Source organism: Melospiza melodia, chromosome 29 (genome assembly GCF_035770615.1).
Source record: "Melospiza melodia melodia isolate bMelMel2 chromosome 29, bMelMel2.pri, whole genome shotgun sequence".
Classification (NCBI taxonomy): domain Eukaryota; kingdom Metazoa; phylum Chordata; class Aves; order Passeriformes; family Passerellidae; genus Melospiza; species Melospiza melodia.
In genome coordinates this window covers 3,554,110-3,577,385 of record NC_086222.1, presented here as the reverse complement: position 1 = coordinate 3,577,385, position 23,276 = coordinate 3,554,110, and the positions used below count along the sequence as shown (strand labels likewise).

Sequence of the window (23,276 nt, the reverse complement as noted above, 5' to 3'; positions counted from 1 at the left end):
TTCCATCCTCCCCCTCCGTGTCTCTGTCTCGGTCCGGAGCCGGTCGTGGCGCCTCTCCCGGTGCCCACGGGGGTGTGTGGAGCGGCAGAACCGGTTCCAGGCACTCCTGCCCAGCCCATTTGGCATTCTGGCTGCGGATTGCAGAGCTCCCGGCTCAGCCTGCGCTGTTTGCTCTCACACACACACACACACACAGAGCCGGGTGCGAGCAGCGTGGCTTTACCCCAAATTCATTTACCGACACTCTGGAGTTTAATCCATCGAGTTTGGACAATTTGCAGGGTATTCAATGAATTCCTCCTTTCTTTCCCTGAGCAAATTAGCACCAACTGTTTTCTCTCGCGTTTGTGCAGTCAGTGTTTTGAAGAATTTGCGTATTCTTTTATGGTGTTAAAACTGCTTGGCTGTTGTGGCTCTGAGAGAGTTTGGGGGTGGTTTTCTTTCCTTCTTTCTTTTTTCTTTCTTTTTATTTTCTTTTTCTTTCCTTTATTTCCCCCTCTTCTTCCCTTTTCACTCCCTTCTTTTTCCTCTTCGGTCCTCTTTATTTTTTCTTGTCTTTCCTTCTTTTTTTCTTTTATTTCTCCCTTTTTTCCTCTCCTTTTCTTTCTTTTTCCTCTTCTTTCCCACTTCTATCTCAATTTTCTCCCTTCTTTCCCCCTTCTTACCCTCCCCTTCTTTTTCCCTTCTTTCCTTCACTTTTCTCCCTTCTTTCCCCCTTCTTACTCTCCCCTTCTTTTTCATCTTCTCCCCCTTCTTTTTCCTCTTCTTTTTCCCTTCTTTCCCCCACTTTTCTCCCTTCTTACCCTCCACTTATTTTTTCTCTTCTTTCCCCCTCCTTTTTCCTCTTCTTTCTCCTTTCTTTCCCCCCTGCTTTTCTCCCTTCTTTCCCCCTTCTTACCCTCCCCTTCTTTTTCCTCTTCTTCCCCTACTTTTCCCTCTTCTTTCTTCTCTGTTTTCTCCTTTCATTTTCCTCTTCTTTCTCCTCTTCTTTCCCCCTTCTTTTCCCTCTTCTTTCCCCCTTCTTTTTCCTCTTCTTCCCCTTCTTTTCCCTCTTCTTTCTTCTCTGTTTTCTCCTTTCATTTTCCTCTTCTTTCTCCTCTTCTTTCCCCCTTCTTTTCCCCACTTCTTCCCCCTTCTTTTTCCTCTTCTTTCTTCCCAGAAGAAGAGGAAAAAGAAGGAGGAGAAGATGAAAGAGAAGGGGAGGATAAGAAGGAGGAAAGAAGGGAGAAAAGTGGGGGGAAAGGGGAGAAAGAAGAGGAAAAAGAAGGGGGAAAGAAGGGAGGAAAGTGGGGAAAGAAGGGAGGAAAGTGGGGAAAGAAGAGGGAAAAGAACTTCCCCCCGTTCCGGCCATTCCCACATCAGTCCCCAGCGTTTTCCGGACCATTCCCCGCACTGTTTAACCCTTTGTGCGCTGTTCCCTGGCAGGGAAGACGCCGAGGCACCCAAGGCCCATCTGGTCAAGCCCAGCTCCTCCTCCTCGGGCTCCCGCAGCTCCCGCTCGGGTTCCTCCTCCACCCGCTCCACAGCCAACAGTGCCTCCCGCAGCCAGCGGACTCTGTCCACAGAAGCCACCCCTCACCTGACCCCACCCCAGTACAGCCAGCGGCAGCTGGACAGGAAGGAAGAACCCAAAAAATCCGATTACAACCACCTGGTGAAGGTGGCAGTGCCAGCGATGGTGCCCGCGCAGAGCCGCGCCTTCCAAACCGTGTGAGCATCCCCGGAGCATCCCCTGCCGCTCCTCACGGACATTCCCGGACTGTCGCAGCACCGGGGACATTCCCAAATTGTCACAGCACCGGGGGATCGCCAAAAATCCTCACAGCACCAGGGAAATGCCTAAAATTGTCACAGCACCGGGGGATCGCCAAAAATCCTCACAGCATCGGGGGAATTGCCAAAAATCCTCACAGCACCGGGGAATCGCCAAAAATCCTCACAGCACCGGGGAAATGCCTAAAATTGTCACAGCACCGGGGAAATGCCTAAAATTGTCACAGCACCGGGGATCGCCAAAAATCCTCACAGCATCGGGGGAATTGCCAAAAATCCTCACAGCACCGGGGAAATGCCAAAAATTGTCACAGCACCGGGGAAATGCCTAAAATTGTCACAGCACCGGGGGATCGCCAAAAATCCTCACAGCATCGGGGGAATCGCCAAAAATCCTCACAGCACCGGGGAAATGCCTAAAATTGTCACAGCACCAGGGAAATGCCAAAAATTGTCACAGCACCGGGGAAATGCCTAAAATTGTCACAGCACCGGGGAAATGCCAAAAATTGTCACAGCACCCTGGAAATTCCGAAATTGTCACAGCGCCGGCCGCTCAGGATAGCTCGGTCTCCTCCTGGTCAGCTTCAGGGTAATCACTCGGATTGTTCACACCGCCAGAAGCTCCCACTCCTTCCTGAGCATCCCTGAGTTCAGACCCCTCTGATTCTGATACAGAAAGACTTAAGAAAGATCTTATTAAATTATCTTTTTATTTTTGCGTTTTTTTCCCTTTGAAAATGGAGCACAGAGCATTAAAAACCTATGGCAGCAAAGCTCTGCTGTCGAATGAAACTGCATGAGTGGAAAGAAGCCAAACCTCTGATTCTCATACAGTAAGATTTCAGAAAGATTTTAAGAAAGAATTATTGGAGGGAAAAGGGAGCTTCTTTTTAAATTATCTTTTTATTTTTGTTCGTTTTTCCCTTGGAAATGGAACACTGAGCATTAAACCCCTATGGTAGCAAAGCCGTGCTGTCAAACTGTGTGAGCGAAAAGAAGACAACCCTCTGATTCTGATACAGAAAGATTTAAAAAAGAATTTAAGAAATATTTATTGGAGGGGAAAAGGAGCTTCTTTTTAAATTATCTTTTATTTTTGTTGGTTTTTCCCTTTGAAAATGGAACACTGAGCATTAAACACCTACGGCAGCAAAGCTGTGCTGTCAAGTGAAACTGTGTGAGTGGTAAAAATGCCCTCTGATTCTGATACAGAAAGATTCAAGAAAGATTTATTGGAGGGAAAAGGGAGCTTCTTTTTAAATTATCTTTTTTTTTGGTTGGTTTTTTTCCCTTTAAAAATGAGCATTAAACCCCTATGGTAGCAAAGCTGTGCTGTCGAGTGAACTGTGTGAGCGAAAAGAAGCCAACCCTCAGGATTTTTTAAAAGGGATCAACAAATGGTGCATAATATTCCAGAGAGGTTTTGTGGGGAGGGAGAAGTCTCCCAGACTGGTTTCGGAGAAGTTTCTTGAAGATTGTGTTGTTTTGAAGCTGAGGGTGTCCAGCCAGGTGCTTCACACTCCCTGCATTCAGTGACATCCTGCAGCTGTAACTAAAACAGAAAGTAAGGGTCACTCCCAAAGGACACGAGATGCAGCACTGAGGGGTCTGAACCAAACTCTTCTAAAAGGAAAGGACTTTTCCTGCCAAGAAAACAGAGGTGCTTCAATTGCCAGAACAAACCTGGGGCCAGGAGCTGACTCTGAGCCTTAGAGAGAGAAGCGGGCACTGAACCCAGCCCTGCCCACCTGGGGAGGCACCAAAAAGCCTGGACGGAGCCTTGGGAAGAGCTCCCGGCCACTGCCAGCTGGAGAACTGGCCAGGCTGGTGCTGGAGAAGCCTTCTGGAAAGTTCTTCCCCAAGCTGAGGGAGCAGCACTGCCCAGCTGAGCCCAGGGAAGGCCTGGAGGGTTCCCTGGCAGAGGAAAACACACCTGGGACAGGTGAGCGGGCACAAAACGCTGCTCCCACCACCAGGACATCGTGTGTGAGCTCTCCCACTCCTGCACCAAATGTAACTAAAGTGGAGATCAAAGGATCAGCCATGGGCCAGGGCTGAGGCTCAAACCTTCAGAAAGACTCTTAAAAAAATGGCAAAAATTGTAAAAAATTTTTTTTTTTTTTGTGAGCAACCAGGTTAAGCATTTGCACGGAATACGAAGCTGGGGAAGGATGGAGGGAGGGACAGATGCAGAATTCTGTCGCTGATTTTTCCTCTGAAGGACTTGGCTCTGAGCACTGCTGCACACAAGGCACTGAGCTTGTGGGTTCCAGATTCCTGTATCCCCAGACTGGTGATTTTCTGTTTTGAAAATGAGGGGGTTTGGGTTTTTTTCCCCGCTGGAGGGAGGGAAAGGGTTTCTCCAATTCATGGAAAGAGCCTACAGAAGATGGCTGAGCACAGAAGAACCACAGATCTGAAATTCTTTCTCCAGGATTGTCATTGTTCTCCTCTTCCCATACCCAGAATTTCTAATTCCTTTACTCTCGCTCTTTGCCAACCTGATCAAAGCCAAGCCTTCATTTCCACACGACAAAGAGTTTCCAAACTTGCCCCACACCATGTGAGAACTCCCTTTCCTAGGAGCACTCACTCAAAATCCCACTGCTTTCCCCAGCCCAGATTTAACCCTTGCCGGGCCAAATTCCTGTTGCTGTGCAGGGAAAACAATCCCAGCTTTAATAAAGGAGAGCTGGCACGAGGTGTTTGACAATCTGCTCCTGCCATGGGGGTGGATTCTCTGTCATTCCATCCTGGATCAGCAGGGTGGGGAGCAGCAGCTCTGAGTGTCAGGGATTGCTCTGCAGTTGGTTTCATCCCGAGCCCTGAAGGTTCAGGTGCTCCAAAGCACCCCTGAGCCATTCCAGAGCTGGGAAAATCCCAAAAGGAGGCAGAGGATGGTGAAAGGAGCCTGTGGGTTCCTCTGTGGGTGCTCACTGGGCTGGACATTCCCTGTGCTGAAAATCTCCTTGCTGCGCCTCAGTGATGGTTTCTCCTCAAAGCAGGATTTATGAGCTGTCACACCTGAGGTAGCCCAGCTACCCCAAACAGCATCAAATCAGCAGGATGGCTCCTGAGGTAGGGTTGGAAACAGAAAAAGGCTTAATGAAAGGCAAAATAACAAGGCTCTTACAGAGAAAAACCGAGCCAAGGGCAAGAGGATCTTGCTCCTGCTAAAATCCCCCACAAAAGGGGGTTCCCTTCCTTTTCTAGTTCTCTTCTTTTTCTAGTTCTCTTCTTTTTCTAGTTCTCCTCTTTTTCTAATTGTTTCCTTTTTCTAGTTCTCTTCTTTTTCTAGTTCTCTTCTTTTCCTAGTTCTCTTTCTGTTCTCTTCTTTTCCCAGTGAATTACCCAGGCCAGACCTCTCGGCCTCTGTCCACCCAGCCCCAGCTCTGAGGTGAAGTCCAAAATTTCCTACGAGGTGTCTTTGTACCAAATTTTTGGGCTTTTTGCCTTTTTAAGAACAATTTGGTCACTCTGCCAACAAGGGGACAGCTGAGGATGCTCACCCTGAGCACAGAGAACCAGCAGGGATGCCCTGGGTGTTTCCCCTCAGGAGATGCCCTCAGGAAATTATTGCCCCCCGATTTTAGGAGCATCCTTAGGGTGCTCGGGCTGTTTCTGTTCTTTTTACAGCACTAAATATTTTGTGTAAAAGGTTTAACACACAATGCCCTTAAATCTACTCTTGCCCCCCAACCTAAAGGGTGAAAAATTAACATAAAATGCCTTTAAATTTACTCTTGCCCCTCAATAAAGGGTGAAAAATTACCATAAAATGCCCTTAAATCTACTATTGCCCCCCAACCTAAAGGGTGAAAAATTAACCCAAAACCCCCTTAAATTTACTATTGCCCCCCCAATCTGAAGAGTGAAAAATTAACATAAAATGCCCTTAAATTTACTATTGCCCCTCAATAAAGGGTGAAAAATTAACATAAAATGCCCTTAAATTTACTCCTGCCCCTCAATAAAGGGTGAAAAATTAACACAAAATGGCCTTAAATTTACTATTGGCCCTCAATCTAAAGGGTGAAAAATTAACCCAAAATCCCCTTAAATTTACTCCTGCCCCCCAATCTACTCAATGCCCCCAAAGCTACTCGTGCTTTACTATTTGCTCGACTTTTGAGCTGTCTCGCTGGGTTTTTGCTGTTGCCTCAGCCCTCATCAGTGACCCCCAGGGAAAAGGGAAAAGTTCCTCCCCAAAGGGAGCAGCACAAAGGGATCACCCCAAAGGATTCCAATTTTCCAAGCCCCAGCCCACCAGGAGTGGCACGAGGGAAGCAAACAGGCCAAACCTTGCTTTGTAAAATAGTGTATTAAAGCATTTACTGTCATTTACCAGCTATTAATTAATTAACGAATTGTGTGATTAAATGCCTACCATGTTATGTAGCTTCTTGTTTCTCAGCAGCTTCCACCTCTGCTGTGATTGGTGTACTTGTACTGTGTCTGAACAACTCAGAGGAAAGCAGATATTTATTATTGATTCACTTGGAATCAATGATTTATTAATAAATATTTTTTTTTTTTGGTTGGTTGTTTTATAAATAAAGGTGCTGCAGATGAAGTGCTGCAGCTCAACTCAACTCGTTCCATTTCCTGGGCTGTGATGGGTTTTGTGCTGCCAAGCTGAATCCAAAGGGGGGAAAAAAAGAAAGGCTGGAGTTAAAAATATCATTTTTAATCTAAGCTCAGCAGGCCTGTGAGTGCACATTTGCATGGGGAGCGTGGGGAATTTTTCCTGGGTATTTTTTCAGCCTTAAATTAGGCGACATTTCACAAAAGATGTGAAACCCTGGGCAATGCATGGAGGGAAATGTGGTTTTATTTGGGGATAAACCCCAAATATTTGGGGGTATCTGGGCTGATTTATGGAGGCAAATGTAGTTTTATGTGGGGATAAACCCAAAATATTTGGGTATATCTGGGGTGATGCAAGGAGGGAAATGTTGTTTTATATGGGGATATCTGGGCTGATTTATGGCGGCAAATGTGGGTTTATCTGGGGATAAACCCCAGATATTTGGGGATATCTGGGCTGATTTATGCAGGGAAATGTGGTTTTATTTGGGATAAACCCCAAATATTTGGGGATATCTGGGCTGATGCATGGAGGCAAGTGTGGTTTTATTTGAGGATAAACCCCAGATATCTGGGTATATTTGGGATATTTGGGGTTCTGGGATATTTTTGGCTGGGGATGCAGGTGCTGGAGGCCAACCTGGTGAATAAACAATTCCAGCACAACAACCCCTGGAGCTTCACCCTGGCCCTGCTGTGACCTCCCTGCTGGAGCAGCCCACGTGCCCGGCTCTCCTCGTGGGCTCTGGGTGAGCAGCAAACCTTGAGCTGTGCCCAATCCCTGAAACCTGAGCTGTGCCCAATCCCTGAAACCTGAGCTGTGCCCAATCCCTGAATCCTGAGCTGTGCCCAGATCCCTGCAGACAAATGTGAGCTGTGCCCAATCCCTGAAACCTGAGCTGTGCCCAGATCGCTGCAGATAAACCTGAGCTGTGCCCAATCCCTGAATCCTGAGTTGTGCCCAGATCCCTGCAGACAAATGTGAGCTGTGCCCAATCCCTGAAACCTGAGCTGTGCCCAGATCCCTGCAGATAAACCTGAGCTGTGCCCAATCCCTGAATCCTGAGCTGTGCCCAATCCCTGAAAGCTGAGCTGTGCCCAGATCGCTGAAACCTGAGCTGTGCCCAGATCCCTGCAGACAAACCTGAGCTGTGCCCAGATCCCTGCAGATAAACCTGAGCTGTGCCCAGATCCCTGAAAGCTGAGCTGTGCCCAGATCCCTGCAGACAAACCTGAGCTGTGCCCAGATCCCTGAAACCTGAGCTGTGCCCAGATCCCTGCAGATAAACCTGAGCTGTGCCCAGATCCCTGAAAGCTGAGCTGTGCCCAGATCCCTGAAACCTGAGCTGTGCCCAATCCCTGCAGATAAACCTGAGCTGTGCCCAATCCCTGAAACCTGAGCTGTGCCCAGATCCCTGCAGATAAACCTGAGCTGTGCCCAGATCCCTGCAGACAAACCTGAGCTGTGCCCAATCCCTGAAACCTGAGCTGTGCCCAGATCCCTGAATCCTGAGCTGTGCCCAATCCCTGAAACCTGAGCTGTGCCCAGATCCCTGAAACTTGAGCTGTGCCCAATCCCTGAATACTGAGCTGTGCCCAATCCCTGAAAGCTGAGCTGTGCCCAGATCCCTGAAACCTGAGCTGTGCCCAATCCCTGAAAGCTGAGCTGTGCCCAGATCCCTGCAGACAAACCTGAGCTGTGCCCAGATCCCTGAAACCTGAGCTGTGCCCAATCCCTGAAACCTGAGCTGTGCCCAGATCCCTGAATCCTGAGCTGTGCCCAATCCCTGAATCCTGAGCTGTGCCCAATCCCTGAAACCTGAGCTGTGCCCAGATCCCTGCAGATAAACCTGAGCTGTGCCCAGATCCCTGAAACCTGAGCTGTGCCCAATCCCTGAAACCTGAGCTGTGCCCAGATCCCTGAATCCTGAGCTGTGCCCAATCCCTGAAACCTGAGCTGTGCCCAGATCCCTGAAACCTGAGCTGTGCCCAATCCCTGAAACCTGAGCTGTGCCCAGTCCCTGCAGACAAATGTGAGCTGTGCCCAATCCCTGAATCCTGAGCTGTGCCCAGTCCCTGCAGACAAACCCGTGCAGGCAGCCCAGGCAATCCAGGCAGCCGGATTTGGGGTGGATTTATTGCAGATGAAGGCGCTGGGCTCGGTTTCTCTCAGCCTCCTCTCCCCCTCAGGGTGTTTGCAGCGGTGTCCGGACATCAACAGTCCTCCAGGCTGAAATGCGGGAGCAAAAATTGCGACATCATCGGCGTTTAAAACAGCAGAGGGTGACAACACAGCGGTCTCACAGGTGGGGCCTGTCTGTCCTTAATTCGAGTGCAAACGCTGCTCCCGCTCCGGGAGTTGGTGACATTAAAAACCCCGGTTAGTTCAGAGAGGAGCTGGGCAGTCACAGAGTCTGATAGAGGATCGGGAATTTGGGTGTGAAATTGCAGAGTTTTGTACAGGATCAGGAATTTGGGTCTGCAGTTCCAGACTTTTGTACAGGATCAGGAATTTGGGTGTGCAATTAGAGTTTTGTACAGGATCAGGAATTTGGGCGTGAAATTGCAGTTTTGTACAGGATCAGGAATTTGGGTGTGCAATTAGAGCTTTGTAAAGGATCAGGAATTTGGGTGTGCAGTTTCAGATTTCTGTACAGGATCAGGAATTTGGGTGTGCAGTTCCAGATTTCTGTACAGGATCAGGAATTTGGGTGTGAAATTGCAGTTTTGTACAGGATCAGGAATTTGGGTCTGCAGTTCCAGATTTCTGTACAGGATCAGAAATTGCAGTCGCAGAGTTTCGTAGAGGATCAGGAATTTGGGTGTGAAATTGCAGAGTTTTGTACAGGATCAGGAATTTGGGGGTGCAGTTCCAGATTTCTGTACAGGATCAGGAATTTGGGTGTGAAATTGCAGTTTTGTACAGGATCAGGAATTTGGGTCTGCAGTTCCAGATTTCTGTACAGGATCAGGAATTTGGGTGTGAAATTGCAGTTTTGTACAGGATCAGGAATTTGGGGGTGCAGTTACAGAGTTTTGTAGAGGATCAGGAATTTGGGGGTGCAGTTCCAGATTTCTGTACAGGATCAGAAATTGCAGTCGCAGAGTTTCGTAGAGGATCAGGAATTTGGGTGTGAAATTGCAGATTTTTGTACAGGATCAGGGATTTGGGTGTGAAATTGCAGTTTTGTACAGGATCAGGAATTTGGGTGTGAAATTGCAGATTTTTGTACAGGATCAGGGATTTGGGTGTGCAGTTGCAGATTTCTGTACAGGATCAGGAATTTAGGATTATTTTTAACCCGGACACGCTGAGAGGGGGGAACCCCCTGGGAAAGGGAAGGGAGGGCCTTGCAAATCTGTGATTTTCAAACTCCAGCGGATCTGTTATATAAATAAATGCTGCTGTGGTGAGCAGCAGGAATGCCTTTGATAATCTCCCTTCTCCTCCCAATTCTGTTTGAAACGCTGAAAGGAGAAGCGGTGCTGGATCCCTGATACTCTAAATTCACTCCCCAAAATAACGTTTCAATCCATGATTAAAAAAAAAAAAAAAAAAAAAAAAAAAAAAAAAACAGAAAACAACTCCACACTAAATAAACCAAATAGCGAAGCCTGCCAAGCTTTAATTGATGTGATATCAAGCAAACGAGCTCCTTTTGTCCAGTGGAACAGCCCCTAATTTCTGACGGGTGATTCATTTGCGAAGCGCCCTCCTCCCGGCACTGACTCACCGCATTTCGCTGCCTCGCCTCGCTCCGAGTGCCCGCACACGGAAATGTCACCGTGGCATCCCCAGCTGCTATTCTGGGCTGCTGCCGTCATTCTGCCCGGGCTTTAAAAAAATCAACCCCCAAAAAGCGCCCCAAAGGCGAACGGCAAGGGTGCCAAGGTGGGCTCGGTGGGAGTTACACTGAGGAGCATCTCTGGAGTAACCCTGGAGCAGGACAGCAGAGCAGCCTGTACTCTGGACATGGTGCAGTGTGCTTTACACGCCTTTACCACTTTGCTCAGTGGGAATTACGTTCAGGAGCATCTCTGGAGTAACCTTGGAGTAGAGCAGCACAGCAGCCTGGACATGGGGGATTGTGCTTTGCACACTTTACCACTTTGCTCAGTGGGAATTACACTGAGGAGTAACCCTGGAGCAGGACAGCACAGCAGGCTGTACTCTGGACATGGGGGAGTGTGCTTTGCACACCTCAGTGGGAATTACACTGAGGAGCATCTCTGGAGTAACCTTGGAGTAGAGCCGCACAGCAGCCTGGACATGGTGCAGTGTGCTTTGCACATTTTACCACTTTGCTCAGTGGGAATTACACTGAGGAGCATCTCTGGAGTAACTTTGGAGCAGAGCAGGCTGTACTCTGGACAGGGTAGAGTGTGAATTGCACACCTCAGTGGGACTTACACTGAGGAGCATCTCTGGAGTAACCCTGGAGCAGAACAGTACATAAGCCTGTACTCTGGACATGGTGCAGTGTGCTCTGCACACTTTACCACTTTGCTCAGTGCGAATTACACTGAGGAGCACCTCTGGAGTAACCCTGGAGCAGCACAGCACAGCAGCCTGTACTCTGCACATGATGTAACCTTCTTTGCACACCTCAGTGGGAATTACACTGAGGAGCACCTCTGGAGTAACCTTGGAGTAGAGCAGCACAGCAGCCTGTACTCTGGACATGGTGGAGTATGCTTTGCACACTTTACCACTTTGTTCAGTGGGAGTTACACTGAGGAGCACCTGTGGAGTAACCCTGGAGCAGCAGGCTGTACTCTGGACAGGGTGCAGCGTTCTTTGCACGCCTCACCTGGCCAGGTGTGCCTGCCCTCGCCTCAGGAGGCACAGCTGCTGCTCCACGACACAGAGCCCCTTCCCCTGCCCTGCCCTCAACCTTCTGCACCCCAATTCCAGCTCCAAACCCTCCCCTTGGGCGCCACCCCAAAATCCCAGCTCGGCTTTGAGCCCCGAGCAACAGCAGGAGCCACAAACTGGCAGGGCACCAGCGGCACCATTGCTTCTGGCGTGGGGCTGGCACTGTGGGCTGGCACTGTGGGCTGAGCCGGGGGACAGCGTCACATCCCCTCGTTTTGTCACCCCAAACTGCCAGGAAGAGGGATGGTGCCACCCTTATCTCAGGATGTGGCTTGCACACAGGAATTGCCACAGACGCACGCAAGGAACAGGCTGAGGGATCTGCTCCTGTGCTGGATTTTTAAGTGTTTTAAGTGCTACTAAGTGTTCTAAAGTCAGTCTGGGAGAACCTGAAATGCTTTCTCATGTGCTGTTTTCACCCCTTTAAATGAAAGAGATCTCCCTCTTCTTTACCCCTTTTGAGGAAGAGATCACCCCTGGACAGCAAAGAAGGGGTTAAAGGACAGAACTTTGGGAGGGGTTAAAGGGTTAAAAAAGGGAAAAACCTCCATTGTGAGGGGGCTGAGCACGTGGCAGGAAAAATCTTTTGCTCCTGGAACCTTTTTTCTCTGTTCAGAAAAGGTAACCTTTTTTCTCTATTCAGTCTTGTGCTGTACTTTTGATAAGGTTTAATAAACCTTGCTAACCTAGGAAAAGTGAGCAGCTGCTCCTCCCAGTTTTGTTTTCCCAGAGCCTGGCCAGGACTCGGTGTTTGCTTTCCCTGCTCTCAGAGCCTCCCTGGCCTTTATTCCCTGTAAACTTTGGATGCAGCCACAGCCCTGAGCGTGACCTCAGGTGATTCCCGACCTCTGCCCCGCTCCCCTCACCCCCAGGGACACCAAAAACCCCCGATTTTCCACCATTTCCCTTCCCAAATGTTAGGAAAATCAATCCACAAACACCAGAGGTTTATGTACAAAAAGGAGACAGAGGAGTCTTTTCTGGCTTTATTCCAGTAAAGGCAGAGGCCATGGGGCATCCCCTGGGGTCTCTCCAATTTTTGGAGGACTCAGCCTCCTTTTAATCCCAATTTCCAGCCACATTTCCCTTCTCTCCCCATTTCTGAGGAACTTGAGAGGTTCAGATTCCCTGGTCCCAAAGATCCCACTCTAATATCCCTCCCTTTTAATTTTTAATCCTTATGGAATTTAGAGATCTTTCTTCCCCAGTGTTTCTTTCATCTTTCAATATCCAAATTCATTTACCAGCAAACCTAAAGATTATTTGTAAAAGCAAATACCTTTTTCCATTCATCAGTGGGATCCTTCCCATTGTTTCTTTTCTCTCCCAGTGCGGTTTTTTTTTTCCCCCCAGCAGCCCCACAGCTTGTTTGGAAAGACAAATCCACTGTTCCCCTCACAAATAAATAAATTAATCCATGCCAGGAGCTGTGTTAGCCACACACCAAGGGGGGACAGCCTGTCCTGGGCCTGCACTCAGGCTCCTGATGGATGAGAACATTTAGGATGAATTATAAAATGTGGAGATGCTGAGATGTATTTTATCTGTGGAATAAGCCGTTCTAGTGCCTAAAACACCCCACACACGGTTTCCTGCGGGAGGAACAGCCCGCGGGGTGAAGCGGGGAGCTCCTGTGCCGTGCATGAGGGAACATGGAGGATGCAGATTATTGCGCTCGGGGGATTTGCTCAGCACACGCTGCGGGAAAGGCCCGGCGATGGCTGCGGGTGTGAGATCGGGGAACGCCGCCGGTGCTGAGGGGAAGGAGCGATCCCGGCGGGCACGGGGGCATCCCCGGGGCTGCGCCCAGGCTCGCCCCTCATGGCGCCGCCATCTTGCGCTTCCCCTTCCCCGCCGCTCTCCTTCCCCACCGCCCTCTATGCAAATCACCCGCCATTCCCGCGCGCTGATTGGCCCCTCCCGCCCCATTGCGAAATATGCAAATAAGGACCTGGCGCGCTGCACGGCGATTGGATGAAAAGCCCGCCAGCTCCCCGCACCACGCCCTCCGCTCATGTCGTCACCAGCAGTGCGGGCTCTGATTGGTCAAAGCGCGAAGAAAGGCGCGCCCACCGCGGGGTTTGGGGGGGCGCGGGGAAAGCGCATGAAGGTTCGAGAACGCGGGGCCGGCCGGCGCGCAACGCCCCCTTCCGGCGCGCGTCACGCACGGCACGAACCAATCACTGGCCGGCAGAGGGGCGGGATCCACGCGCTGATTGGTCAGAGCTGTGCGAGGGAGGCGTGGCCTTCTGGAAGGTTCTGGGCGGGTATAAAAGGGCGGCGCGGCGGTCGCGGGGCATTGAGCGAGCCGGAGCTGAGCTGGGAGGCTGCCCAGTGTGTGAACGAGAGACCGGGCCGGACTGCGGGTAACGGGGCTGGGGGAGCACACGCGGCACGGGAGGGGCGGGCGGGGACGCGGCTGCCTTGGGATGGCGTAGGGCGGGTGCTGGGGGCGGCTTTGGGGTGGCCTGGAAAAGGCGCAGGGCCCTTTCGGGTGATTCTGTGGCCTCAAGAACCGTTGTGCTGCGGGGATAAGAGGGAATAGCGACTACTGACCTATCTTGGGCCGCTGGGGTGCCTTTTTTTTTTTTTTTTAATCCCGGTGTTTCCGCATTTATTTTAATGCGGTCTGCCGCGGGAGGGGGAGGAGCGGCAACTCCGCTTTCTTTCCCTCCCCCCCCCCGCCCGGCTCCTTTTAGATTCTGCTGAGACGGGGGAGGGGAGAACAGGGGAGGGCTCGGGGAGCCGCAGCGCCCATCTTACCTCGCTGGGTGGCGGCCTGGGGCGGTGCCGGGGCCCAGCGGGTGCTGCAGTGCCCGGGGGTGGCGAACGGCCACGTGTGGGATCCGGAGGGGACGGCTCCAAGGGGGGGGGGGGTCGGTGCCGCACGGGGCTGCGGCTGTGCTGGCGCACGCGGCCCGCCCGGCGGGGACTCCATTTCCCGGCATCCTTTGGACACGCCCCTTGTCTGCGTCACGTTGCGCGGGCGGCGCGGGGCACGCTGGGAGTTGGAGTTTCTCCCCACGTGGTACGGGGGACGCCAAGCGGCGGAGGCGGGGAGTGCAGCGGGGTGCGGGGCTGGGCCCACGTGGGATAACGGGGCTGGAATTCCGGGTCAGGCGGGAACGGATCGGGTTACATCCCTTAAAATGGGACACAATCCACTGGAACAGGCTGCTCCCAGCCTCACCAGCCTGCTCTTTAACATTAAAGAACAAAAATTTCACAGTTTTTTTATGGAAGCTATATCAGCTTCACTTTTAACTAAAATATTCTTATTTTTGCTTTTATTTCAGCCCCATCTACCCTGCCCTTGAACATTAAAAAAAGACCAAACACAGTTTTTTGCCCTTCAACATTAAAAAAAAACAAACACCGCAGTTTCTCTCATCAAGCTACATCATGACTTTTAAATATATTAATCTTATTTTTTCTGTTTTTTCAGACAAGATGTCGAAGGGACCAGCTGTCGGGATCGATCTTGGCACCACCTATTCCTGTGTTGGCGTGTTCCAGCATGGCAAGGTGGAGATCATTGCCAACGACCAGGGCAACCGCACCACGCCCAGCTACGTGGCCTTCACAGACACAGAGCGGCTCATCGGTGATGCTGCCAAGAACCAGGTGGCCATGAACCCAACCAACACAGTCTTTGGTGAGCCTGCAGGATTGGCACATTAATTAGTGATTAAAGAGAATTTTTTCCTGAGGGGAAAAAAAAAAAAAAACATGGAAAAAAAATACATATTTTTAGTGAATTACAAAGTGAGGCTAAAGCTTTTTCTCATTGAAGCTATATACTTAAATTGCTTCTAACTTGAATAAAGTTGTGATATTACAAGGCAGAATTGATTAGAGGTAGGGATAATATTCGCTCTGTAGTAGGTTTTTGAGGGTAGTCAGTCTTGGGTAATCTTAACCAGTTGTATCAACCTGTTGCCTCAACCTAGTTTATGGCTCAGCATTTGCAATATTTTAGAGGTGATGACAATGGATTTAGGCATATAAAAGCTTTTTCATTGAAGTTATATGCTTCAATTGCTTCTAACCTGAATGAAGTTGTAATATTACAAGCCAGAATTTATTAGAGATAGGGATAATATTTGCTCTGTAGTAGGTTTTTCAGGGTAGTCAGTCTTGGGTAATCTTAACTAGTTTTTTCCACTTGGTTTATGGCTCAGCATTTGCAATATTTTAGAAGTAATAGCACCGCATTCATGCATATAAAAGAAAGGAAATTGAGTGTTTGTATCTGAGTCGTAACAGGGCAATAATAACGTTAAGGATGGTGATGTACGATTTTGTGCATTTTTAATACGAGTTTTAGGTTTTTAATTAAAAATGACCATTATTAATAGATTGAAGTGATGTTTTTCAGATGCCAAGCGGTTGATTGGGCGCAGGTTCGATGACTCAGTGGTGCAGTCTGACATGAAGCACTGGCCCTTCACTGTGGTGAACGATGCTGGCAGACCCAAGGTGCAGGTGGAGTACAAAGGCGAGACCAAGAGTTTCTACCCCGAGGAAATCTCCTCCATGGTTTTAACCAAAATGAAGGAAATTGCAGAGGCCTATCTGGGAAAGGTGAGCCTGGGGCTGCAGTGGGATGTGATAAGTTGTGTGAGGATTTCCAGCCTGACTGAGCTGTTGGCTGTGTTTGTTTGCAGACTGTCACCAATGCTGTGGTCACTGTCCCAGCCTATTTCAACGACTCGCAGCGCCAGGCCACCAAAGATGCCGGAACCATTGCAGGGCTCAACGTGCTGAGAATCATCAACGAGCCCACGGCAGCCGCCATTGCCTACGGGCTGGACAAGAAGGTATGCAGGGCTCGTTTTTTATCAACAGTCACTTTGCTAAGATCTTCTCTTCTGAGAAAGCTGAGAGGCCTCAGAAAGGAAATGTTTACAATAATTGTCTGCTGCTGTGGAATGCGTTATGTGGATTTTTGAGCAGTCTGATGTGGTTGTTTTTGATGAATGGGCAATCACAGCCCAGCAGGGTGGAGTGTGCATTGCACACCTGAGTGGGAATTACACTGGGCAGACTCTGGTCAGCCACAAGATGATAAAATAAAATCACTCCTTTTTATTCCTTGTTAGCTTTCTGATGAAATAATTTCTTTATTGTTTTAGTATAGTTTTAATATATCATTTTTAAATAAAATATCATCTAGAAGATCTTACAGATTCTACCTTATAGATCATAAAATATCGTATTGGTCATAATGTATATAAAAAATAAAATACTTTATTTAAAATAAAATATCATCTATAAGGTCTTACAGATCTTAACTTACAGCTCATAAAATATCATACATATAACATACGTATAAAATAAATATATTTTCTTTAAAATACGTCATCTATAAGGTCTTATAGATCTATAACTTATAGATCATAAAATATACATAACATATATAAAACAAAAATATTTTATATAAAATAAAATATAATCAATAAGGTCTTATAGATCTATAACTTGTAGGTCATAAAATATCATATGTATAACATATACAAACCAAAAATATTTCATTTAAAATAAAATACCATCTATAAGGTCTTACAGATCTATAACTTATAGATCATAAAATATACATAACATATATAAACCAAAAATATTTTATTTAAAAGAAAATATCATCTATAAGATACTATACATCTTACCTTATAGATACTAAAAATTATAGATCGTAAAGTAATACATATAACATATATAAAGCAAAAATATTTAAAATGAAATCAATAAGGTCTTATAGATCTTAACTTACAGATCATAGAATATAAAACAATATATATAACATATTTTACGATGTATATTGTACATATTGTAAAATAATAAGTATATCATAAAAATATATCCTAAAATAATGAATCAGGCTTCTAAAACATGGAGTCAAGATTCTTTTGCCTCCTCCTGGGACTGCTAACACTGCCACAGGATCACTGTGGCCAGTGAGGAAGGTGTTAGAGTACAGGAATTTCAGTATCAGTATTTCAAGTAGGAGTTGAGTACTGAAAGTGTTTTTTTTTTAATGTTTTCTGCAGGTCGGTGCCGAGAGAAACGTTCTCATCTTCGACCTGGGCGGCGGCACCTTCGACGTGTCCATCCTGACCATCGAGGACGGCATCTTCGAGGTGAAATCCACGGCGGGGGACACGCACCTGGGCGGGGAGGACTTTGACAACCGCATGGTGAACCACTTCATCGCCGAGTTCAAGCGCAAGCACAAGAAGGACATCAGCGAGAACAAGCGCGCCGTGCGCCGCCTGCGCACCGCCTGCGAGCGCGCCAAGCGCACGCTCTCCTCCTCCACGCAGGCCAGCATCGAGATCGACTCCCTCTACGAGGGCATCGACTTCTACACCTCCATCACCAGGGCTCGCTTCGAGGAGCTCAACGCCGACCTCTTCAGGGGCACCCTGGACCCCGTGGAGAAGGCGCTGAGGGACGCCAAGCTGGACAAGTCGCAGATCCACGACATCGTGCTGGTCGGCGGCTCCACGCGCATCCCCAAGATCCAGAAGCTGCTGCAGGACTTCTTCAACGGCAAGGAGCTCAACAAGAGCATCAACCCTGATGAGGCCGTGGCGTATGGGGCAGGTAAGTGATCACTCACTCTGTAGCTCTCTAGGTGTAGGCCCTTGGTTTTCCATCTCAATCCTGCAGGAGATCCCCTTGGACTTGCAATGATGAATCAGATTCCAAAGCCATTCGTAGTTTCCACCGGAGGTCGAAAGGCTTGTGATGGTGCAAGTTCCTTCCTTGGATGTCTGAGCGAGCCCTGTGCATCAGCACAGCTCCATGGGGATGTTCTGCAGGGGCCCTGTGCATCAGCACAGCTCACAGGTGTCTTGCAGGGGTTTAATGCAGTCCTGTGCATCAGCACAGCTCACAGAGGGTGTTTTAATGCAGCCCTGTGTTACCAGCACAGCTCACAGGGGGTGTTCTGCAGGGGCCCTGTGCATCAGCACAGCTCACAGGGGGTGTTCTGCAGGGTTTAATGCAGCCCTGTGTTACCAGCACAGCTCACGCAGGGTGTTCTGCAAGGTTTAATGGAAGCCTGTGTTATCACTACAGCTCACAGGGGATGTTTTAATGCAGTCCTCTGCATCAGCACAGCTCACAGGAGATGTTTTGCAGGGGCCCTGTGTTATCAGCACAGCTCACAGGGGATGTTCTGCAGGGTTTAATGCAGCCTTGTGCAACAGCACAGCTCCCAGGGGATGTTCTGCAGGGGTTTGTTGCACCAGCGCAGCTCCTTGGGGATGTTTTAGTGCAGCCCTGTGCATCAGGGGGTGTTTTGCAGGGGGTTTAATGCTGTTTCTCTCTCCCCTCAGCTGTGCAGGCTGCCATTCTGTCTGGAGACAAGTCTGAGAACGTGCAGGACCTGCTGCTGCTGGATGTGACTCCCCTGTCGCTGGGCATTGAGACAGCTGGAGGAGTCATGACGGTCCTGATCAAGCGCAACACCACCATCCCCACCAAGCAGACCCAGACCTTCACAACTTACTCTGACAACCAGCCCGGGGTGCTGATCCAGGTGAGCAGAGAGCCCTGGGATGACAGCAGCATCCTGTCAGTGCTTTCACTGGTTAACACTTCAATAATTGTAGGCCAGAGGTGGTAAATCCCTGTAGTTTGTCAGTCCCTGGTTGCTGTGATGAAAGTGACTCCAAAGCCATTCGTAGTTTCCACCAGAAGTCGCAAGACTGGTGTTGGTGCAAGTTCCTTCCTTGGATGTCTGAGCGACCACATCCCTTCAGGACAACAATTAATTAACCCATTATCACTTTAATGACATAATTGGTGCTTTTTGTCCTTAGGTGTATGAAGGAGAACGTGCTATGACTAAGGACAACAACTTGCTGGGCAAGTTTGAGCTGACTGGCATTCCCCCTGCTCCCAGAGGGGTCCCTCAGATCGAGGTCACCTTTGACATCGATGCCAATGGCATCCTGAACGTGTCTGCTGTGGACAAGAGCACTGGCAAGGAGAACAAGATCACCATCACCAATGACAAGGGTAAGGATCTGCTGTCCTGAGGGTGGGGGAGCTTCAAAAATGGGTTTGTCAAGCTCTGCTTGTTGTTTTAACCAGAAATTGGCTGTAGTCTGATTTCTATCTCTGTGAGGCTTTAAATTATAGTATTCAATTTTTTATTAAGAGGACTTGTTCTGGGGTTCTTCTGCCTCCCCAAAATTTAAATTAAAATGTTTTGAGAATTTGAAATCGTTCCCTAAAAAATGAAGTCCTGATTCATGATTTGTGCTCCCTGCAGGCCGGCTGAGCAAGGAGGACATCGAGAGGATGGTGCAGGAGGCAGAGAAGTACAAGGCAGAGGATGAGAAGCAGAGGGACAAGGTGTCCTCCAAGAACTCCCTGGAGTCCTACGCCTTCAACATGAAAGCCACCGTGGAGGATGAGAAGCTGCAGGGCAAGATCTCTGACGATGACAAGCAGAAAATCCTGGACAAATGCAACGAGATCATCAACTGGCTGGACAAGAACCAGGTTTGTCAGAGCCCGTGTTTGGTTCCACAGGGGCAGTTGAGGCTGCAGGAGGAGGAGCCCTGGTTGCTGTGATGAATCAGATTCCAAAGCCATTCGTAGTTTCCACCAGAGGTCGAAAGGCTGCTGATGGTGCAAGTTCCTTCCTTGGATGTCTGAGCGACCACAGCTGGGCAGCCCTGGGGGTTCCCAAGCCCTGCTGTTCCCTGGCTGCCTCCCAGAATATTTATTATGTTTTCTTGTTCAGGAGCAATGTGAGATTGGGCCAAACCAAGCAGGAATAATTTTGTGTCTAAAACAAGCCTGGCTTGGTGCTGGGGCTTAACCCTGGTCGAGATTGGGGGGCTAAAACACACCTGGCCCAGATTGGGGTGGGGCCAAAATCTGCCTGGATTTGAGGGGCTGAACCTTGTCCAGATTAGGGGGATGATGGGATTTAAACCTTGCCCAGACTGGGGAGGCTTTAAACCCTGGTCCGGATTGGGGAGGCTTTAAACCCTGGTCCAGATTAGGGGGGCCAAAAACCCTGGTCTAGATTGGGGGGCTAAAAGAACCCTAGCCCAGATTGAGGTCGGGCTTAAACCCTGGTCACAATTGGGAGGATGTTAAACCCTGGCCCAGATTAAGGTGGGGTCAAACCCTGCCCAGATTTGTGGGGGGCCAAAACCCTGGCCCAGATTGGGATGGGGTTTAAACCCTGACCAGATTTTTGGGGCTAAAACCCGGCCCAGATTAAGGTGGGGCCAAAACCCTGGCCCAGATTGGGGGCTTAAACCCTGGCCTGGATTTGGTGGGGGGCTTAAACCCTGCCCAGGTTGTGGAAATGTGTAATCCAGGTGAAGCGTTGCTTCCCTCTTGGGCTGTGACCTGAGCAGAAGCAGCTGAGCTCTCTTTTGTTAAACTGGCAATTCATACACAAAAACGAGCAGGACAGCCCTACTGAAAACAGCCTAAAGCTTTGTCTTTTTACCACCTCCTCAAAACCACCTAAATTCCCTAAATCTTTGTCTTTTAGACGGCCGAGAAGGAGGAGTTTGAGCACCAGCAGAAGGAGCTGGAGAAGGTTTGCAACCCCATCATCACCAAGCTGTACCAGAGCGCAGGGGGGATGCCCGGGGGGATGCCCGGAGGCTTCCCCGGGGGTGGAGCCCCTCCCTCAGGGGGAGCCTCCTCGGGCCCCACCATCGAGGAGGTGGATTAAGGACCTGGAGGGGAAATGCATTCCACGATAGCAGTTGGTGTTGGAGGAAACCCCCAGCTCGGGGGGTGGGAGTGAAGGACCCAATCCTGTAGGCACAGCTGGGTTTGTTTTGCCAGATCAATATAACTCCATAACTGAGCTGCTGTAAAAAAAAAAAAAAAAGAGAGAGGAAAAAAAAAATTAAAAAAAAAACTGAACAAAAGCAATTTTTTTTTTGTTTTTCTGGGCATTTTAAATACTTGAAAGTGTGTGCGCAGGTGGGAGGTGATGAAAACCATTGCACTTTACAGTACTGTAAATGAGTGGGAATGCAATTCATGTCCTAAAGAATAAAAACTATTTAATGGGCATCACACTGTCTCTGCCTTCACTTGTTTGTACCAGTGAAAATAAAAGGATAACAAAACCCTAAATGCAGGTAAATTGGTGCTGAACTGAGCGTGATCCAGGTGGGTATTGTAGTGGGAAAAGGGGTTTGGAGCCAGGTGCTGTTTAAATATTTGGGGTCTGGGTGGATTTTTAAAAGGGATTATTGATCTGAGGCAGGAAATCCCTGAATTAAGACCTTTTAGATCAAGTCCAACCTATAAATTGCATCCTGCAAGTACAAAAACACTGGATAATTAATTTTCTTTAAACAATTAGTTGCTGAAATATCTCAGCTTAAAGGGTAATTAAGAGGTGAGTGAAGCTGGACAATTTGCTTGCTAGGGAAGAGTCTTTTAATAATACTTTCAGCAATACTTGACTAAAATGATAGTTATTGAAAAAAAAAACCATGACTCATAATATTTTATGAATATATTTTATGCAAAAAAAGTATTTTAAATTTTGTGTATTTTATGGCAAAACTCTGCTGTATGTATAAACGTGTTCATATAGTACCGGTGGAGGAGGAATTTGCAGCTAAAATCAAAATTCCTAGAGCAGCACAAATTGGAAGGAACCTTGGGAGAGATCATCCAGTCTTGGGCTAAAAATATTTTGTGTTACAACCCTTTTAAATGGCCCATGTGGGGCAGTGCAGTGATTCCCCTTGAGCCGTCCCTGGATCCCAGCAGAAATCCTCCCCTCAAACCCTGATCATTGAGTTCCGAGTGTTTCCCTTCGTTTTTGGGTTGTGCCAGAGCTGGGTGGCACCTGGGCACGGTAAATTGACGTGAAAATTTATTGGGGAAAATTCAAATTCTTGAAGCAATCATGGAATCCTTTCCCTGCTTCAGGGATCAGCCTTTCCTAGGCAAACAGCTCCAGAATATTCAGAATATTCCAGTGTCCTCCTTCCTCATCTCCATGAGCCCTCGCTGTGCTCTGGGACATCCCTGGGCTGATTTGGGGTCAGAACCACCCCAAGCGCTCCTCCCTGGAGGAATCCCCCCATCCCAGCCCAACCCGGGTCACTTTGGCCCGGGACAGGCTGTGCTTGGTGTCCCCACGCTGCCCTGCCAGCTGAAAACCCCCTAAAAATAACCGGGGAATAATGAAAAATTAATTAATCCCACAAAACTGAGGAGGATTTAAATAAGTTTTAATTTGGGGACACTGCTGGCACTGCTGGTGCTGGGCCACCAGATAGCAGCACCTGCCCACGGAATCACAGAGGTGCCTTTTTTTGGGACATCACTTTTGTGGGTCCCTTTTTTGGGGGGATATCAATTTTGTGGGTCCCTTTTTTATTTGGGACATCACTTTTGTGGATCCTTTTTTTTTTGGGGACATCACTTTTGTGGGTCCCTTTTGGGACATCACTTTTGTGGGTCCCTTTTTCTTTTGGGACATCACTTTTGTGGGTCCCTTTTTTTTGGGACATCATTTTTGAGGGACCCTTTTTTCTTTGGGACATCACTTTTGTGGGTCCCTTTTTTGGGGGGCTTCACTTTTGTGGGTCCCTTTTTTTGGTTGCCCATCTGGGTTTGAATTCAAACACCCCAAATTATTTATGGTGTTTAATATAACCCAGAGCAGCACCTCCCTTTAATTGTGTGTGAGGTTTTCGTTGCCTTGAGGGCCACGAAATTGGGTTTGGAAGGTGGTGGTGGTTTGGGGTATTTAGTGGGTGAGGGTATTTAGTTTTTTAGGATATTTAGTGGTAGGGTATTTAGTGGGTCACGTATTTATTGTTTTAAGCTATTTAGTGGCTCATATATTTATTGTTTTAGGGTATTTAGTGGGTCATATATTAATTGTTTTAGGGTATTTAGTGGATTAGGGTATTTGTTTTAGGGTGTTTAGTGGGTGAAGGGAGTTCCTGGGAGCTGGCAGAGCTCTGGATCAAACCCACAGCCTGGTGGGGCTTGGGCAGGAGGGTTCAGAGGGAAAATCCTA

General features: G+C 48.5%; 2 protein-coding genes and 3 non-coding genes across 5 annotated transcripts in view; all 5 read left to right on the top strand.

Annotated features, from left to right (window-relative positions):
* Positions 1-1,932, top strand: part of CLMP (CXADR like membrane protein) — a 59,230-nt gene extending 57,298 nt beyond the window's left edge. The window contains exon 7 of the mRNA XM_063178486.1: positions 1,426-1,932. Coding sequence (XP_063034556.1) covers positions 1,426-1,714 — 289 coding nt within the window. The 3' untranslated portion in view covers positions 1,715-1,932. The remainder of the gene's footprint in view (positions 1-1,425) is intronic.
* Positions 1,933-13,475: 11,543 nt separating this feature from the next.
* Positions 13,476-21,304, top strand: HSPA8 (heat shock protein family A (Hsp70) member 8). Its single transcript, XM_063178592.1, has 9 exons — positions 13,476-13,605; positions 14,685-14,894; positions 15,618-15,823; positions 15,907-16,059; positions 17,287-17,842; positions 18,580-18,782; positions 19,066-19,264; positions 19,521-19,753; positions 20,766-21,304. Exons 2-9 carry the CDS (start codon positions 14,690-14,692, stop codon positions 20,949-20,951), a joined length of 1,941 nt encoding a protein of 646 aa, XP_063034662.1. The 5' UTR covers positions 13,476-13,605; positions 14,685-14,689; the 3' UTR covers positions 20,952-21,304.
* LOC134430739 (small nucleolar RNA SNORD14) lies at positions 17,924-18,020 on the top strand. Its single transcript, XR_010030906.1, has one exon. It is a non-coding gene; the product is annotated as a small nucleolar RNA SNORD14 (small nucleolar RNA).
* On the top strand, positions 18,895-18,991 carry LOC134430742 (small nucleolar RNA SNORD14). The gene has a single exon (XR_010030908.1). It is a non-coding gene; the product is annotated as a small nucleolar RNA SNORD14 (small nucleolar RNA).
* LOC134430741 (small nucleolar RNA SNORD14) lies at positions 19,817-19,913 on the top strand. Its single transcript, XR_010030907.1, has one exon. It is a non-coding gene; the product is annotated as a small nucleolar RNA SNORD14 (small nucleolar RNA).
* Positions 21,305-23,276: the final 1,972 nt, after the last annotated feature.